At 30.6% G+C, this 4665-nt stretch overlaps 1 protein-coding gene across 1 annotated transcript in view; it reads right to left on the bottom strand.

Annotated features, from left to right (window-relative positions):
* The window catches only part of LOC106682594 (uncharacterized), a 10143-nt gene extending 6796 nt beyond the window's left edge, over nucleotides 1-3347 (bottom strand). The window contains exons 1-2 of the mRNA XM_014423537.2: nucleotides 3273-3347; nucleotides 748-883 (exon numbers count right to left, since the gene is read on the bottom strand). Coding sequence (XP_014279023.1) covers nucleotides 748-883; nucleotides 3273-3333 — 197 coding nt within the window. The 5' untranslated portion in view covers nucleotides 3334-3347. The remainder of the gene's footprint in view (nucleotides 1-747; nucleotides 884-3272) is intronic.
* Nucleotides 3348-4665: the final 1318 nt, after the last annotated feature.

Raw genomic sequence — 4665 nt, 5'->3', positions numbered from 1 at the left:
TCAATTGGGTGTAAATAAATTGTTTCAAATCTTGTAAATAACTTTAGTGTGACTCATTTTAGCATTCATAGGAACATTATATGTCTAGGTAATTAAATTAATAAGGATAATATTAAAATATTAAAACGAAATTTAAATTTAACAAATGCATTTTTATCATCTACCATATTGTTTATCGATATTAACATTTATTTTAAATTTAGTTATCTTCATTTTGTTCCTTTTTACGATAGAATTATTTTAAATCGAAGGTAATAATCAACACATCCAATACACCAAGGTACACTACGTTTGGGTCTCAGGAACACACAAATGTGTGGATATCGGCTATTAATTATTTCTTAGTTTACCTACCATTTCTAGGTATTTGGAAAAGTGGCTACTGGCTTAGGAATATAGTTAAAATTGATAATACCCCATTATGCTAATACTCCAAAATGATAATTCCTCAACATAAACTGATAATACCCCAACACAAATTGATAGTACCCCAACATGATAATACCTCAACACAAATTTTATTAGAAACAGACAAACATGGGACTAAATTCGTTCCTTCATGTCAAAAACCTAAAATTTTAGCGACAATTTTCTGAGGCCATGATTTTTTTCATTTTCTTTCATGAATACACAAAGCTTCCTTTCTTTAGTTGGGAGGAAGCAAACTAAAAGACTCGAAAAGAAATCTCGATTAATTATGAAATGTTTTGAAAAATATGAGACTTTCTTATTGGGGCTGTAACTTACTCAATGTCGGTGTCGACAAGATGTTGGTCTGGCATCGGTGGGATGGTGTAGGGGTCATGTTTCTTCAGTAAGGATCTCACGTACTCCAGTGCTTCCGTAATAAGGTCATCCAGGCTGTTGCCAAGGAGAGGGACATCTAAAACATTTCTTATATCATTAATACTAGACCAATAAATATAATTATATAAATATATGGAATCATATGTCATTAATGAATAAAGATAACTCTATTCTATTTGGGTAACCTCGGACTGCTCTGATTTTATACCAGTACTAGAAATGATGATATACTTGAGAAGGATAGAGAGTATGAATAGCCTATGAAAAGAGAGTTGATGGAAGAAGGTGAAGAGGAAGGCCAAGAAGCACTTAGGATGGTTTAGTCGGGGAGAGGAGAGGAAGAGACCTGTGGATTGGAAAGTGCAAATGTTAACTTGATAAGTTAAACATATTTTTTAGCCTCCTATCATTTCTAAATATTTTTTATTCACGAAGAGCAATTTTATGTTTTTACTTTCATTTATCTATAAATGAAACTTAGGGAAAGTAATGCGATGTGAACAATTTTGAATTCGAGTTTTCGATGGAAATTCATGTTTTTCGATCCTCTTTTTTTTATTTAATGTAATTAATTAAATTAGAAGGTTCCGTGGCCATCTTCTTTTCAGACGGCTCGGAGGATTATCAGGGATTGTTAAGGATGAAAGATTAAGAATTAATGGGTTAGGATGGTTATGGAGTTTGGAATAAAAAGACGCATATCTGTTTTGGGCCAATTCTGCAACGAATGGGATGTTAAGGTCTTTGTGGATGAGTTTATTTGTAACGTAATAAGGAGCATCAAAGATTTTGGATTATAAGGATTGGATGCGGGAGGAATTTGATGGTTTGGTGGAGCCCCAGAGCTCAGTTTCATATGTCCAAATTGGTCTGATTATCGTAGTGTATACTAATTTTTTGTAGTGAATTGTTTACAGCGTTTGTCAAGTAAGTGTTGTAGCAATCGGAATCTACGAGCAGTTTCTTGTCGTTTCAGTCTTGTGTGTGGATTCCAAGTAAGTCTCTTGTCAAGTTGAAGTCCTAAGTATCGAATCTGTTCAATAGGCGTTAGTGGAGTATTTAGAATTTTCGAACCTCTGAATCAAAATAACCTAGTATCCCAAAATGGTCTGTGTGTCTGTGAACACCCTACCTCAAAAATGAGAAGTATTACGAAACTGAAATTACATATTTTAGATGAGTATAAACTCAGAATGAGCCAGCAAATTATTCGCTGAAATGGATCTACCCGAAGTGCCACTATATAGAATCGATTTTTAACATGATGTCGAAAACGACTAACGATTTTGATCAATGATGCCATGCTAAAGTACAATTAAATGCTCTCTAATATCAGCAAGGCCTGGTCCTCATCGAAATAGTCGGTGTTTAAATAAAATATCCTTGGTTTTTATTTGTTCGGATCAGCCAAAGTTAATTGTATTGAAGGTGGGTGTATCGTCTGGGATGCGGCAGCAACTTTTCCATGAAACTGACTGGCAGTTAATAAAATATATATTTTTTTATATTTTCTAATAGCGATCCAAACAATTTTGATTTAATTCGGAATATCAATGCAAAATAAAGTGATGACTAATGGATGCTATGTATCCTCAATGCAATACTAGGACATAGCTTTAGTGCTGAATTCAAAAGAAAACTTTCACTAAGTACCTTATTTTGGTTTATACCAAATAATCTCATATTATAGTATAAAGTATTATAAAAGTATGAACTATTAAGGAATTTGATATTTAATAAAGTAGAGGGTGGTTTTCACGTAACTGCCTCAAAGCGCCCAATCTTAACGATATTACACAATTTTGTGACCATATTGTTAAATTTTAGGCTGAAACAAAGTAGATAGTCGCTTTTAACACTCCATGAAACCCATAATACACATTTTCCTGCCAACAGAAAAATAAAAGTAAATTTCGATTAAAATGTTTTAGTACCTTTAAATCTGTCTATTTGAAAAAAATATATACCGTTGTTAATAGTAATAAACAATGAGTAAGTATAATATACGACAGAAGAATATTTAATAATCATTGTTTTTTCCATTGTAAGTATAACAATAGTCAGATTTTACATTCACTTACCTATATATTTATTTTCCCCTGTGGGGTCGATTTATTACATAGAACCGTATATTAATTATGAATTAACTATATTATGAAATATCTATTTGACAGTTTGCCCAATTCCTTTGTTACTGTTATTATTTATTTATTGATATTTACATTAAAATATATTTAGTTAATTTGAAGTTAGATTATAACGGTATGGTACAGGCTTGTAGAGAAACTACCATTGGTAGCACTATAATAACATTTCAACATTAGAAGGTTTCGAAGCCGTCTTCTTTTCAGTCACCTCGGAGAATTATCGAACCAGATTTCTTAGGAGGATGAGGAGAACATAAGAACATAGGAACGTGGGAACATACGGACATTGTGGAAGACAATAACATTAAGGAATCTTACCTCCAATGACATAGGCCGAAGATGCGGCAACCAACAGGAATAAGCCAAAAACTGCCTTCATCTCGATAATGTCACTTTCAGCCATTAAACCCTTTATATATATCCTTATCATAATTTCTACTTCAAATTATCTATTAGAATTTCAATAGGTTTAACAATTAAGAGATAGTTTTTTTTTTGTTAGATAACGTTTATGATTCATATTAATTGACTTAAATGTGATCTTATTTTGAGGTCAATAAGATTCTATGACATTTCTTATATATTGAAAAAATCATACTTACAGTTTAATTTCATGAATTCAAATACATACCTTTTTCTATAGAAAAAATATAAATTATCACTATAACATGATAACAACTTATTATACATTATGAAATCGAAGAAAAAGTTAAAACTCCCAAGTATTATTTTTTTATTCAGTTATATTTACTGGAACTAGTTTCTAACTTAAAAAAAAAGATTTAAACAAATTAATAAATGGGATCTTTTGTTAATGGTAAGAACCTACTTACTCATTATCTTGTAAAATTTCAAAGTCCAGTTTCCGACGGAAGTACACATTTTGTATGTATGGAGTCCAAATAAGCTACTATCACTGAGTGATCTGTGTGTTTGTGAACAGCTATCATCCCACCGGAGGTGCCACTTTAGAACATCGATTTTTCAAGTTTTCGATTTTTCGAAATCGCAATGTCGATGTATAATTAAATGGTCTTAATATCCACTAAATCTTAACGCCATTCAAATGGGCTTAAATAACGAATGTTTAAAAAAAATTTCTCTACAGTATCTTTAATTTTGTTTATTTAAAAAAAAAAATTAACAGTTCTTATTTTTAGTAACAAAAGAGCAATGTTAGCAATGATGAACAATCGATAAATACAAAATATTAATTAATTTTATGAATAAATGAAGGAGAGAAAAAAAAATGAAATATTCAATTCTAACTGGAAAACCGCGACCAAGTGTTCCTTACCAGTTGCATTACGGCTTCATTGCTTGTTATAAAAACAAAATATATACTGATTATTTCCATCTCGAGAATCTCTAAAATTCGAATTTTTAAAACAATAAAAAAAAATTTTGTCCATTATTTTTTTTTTTTGTAATTTAACAAGAATAGCGTTGTTAATTCAAACAAGGAAATAGATTTATTTTCAATTTATATTCCAGTAAGTCCTATTTATTTTATTAAATATTCTAAAATATTGTAATCAATTTTTTTTTTTTTAAAGATAATTCAAGATGTAGATAACATAACTACATTAGAAATATATCCTCCAAATTGGTTGTAGTTGGAGGCTTTCACTGTTTCATATCTAATCTTGTGTGCAATTATCCATCTTGCCTTCGTTTGGATTTTGAACCCAATTTTAATTAGATCCATTTC

Source organism: Halyomorpha halys, unplaced genomic scaffold, assembly GCF_000696795.3.
Source record: "Halyomorpha halys isolate HHAL.00 unplaced genomic scaffold, Hhal_1.1 Scaffold427.1, whole genome shotgun sequence".
Lineage (NCBI taxonomy): Eukaryota > Metazoa > Arthropoda > Insecta > Hemiptera > Pentatomidae > Halyomorpha > Halyomorpha halys.
The sequence above is the reverse complement of the archived record's forward strand: the minus strand, read 5'-3'. Positions and strand labels throughout refer to the sequence as shown.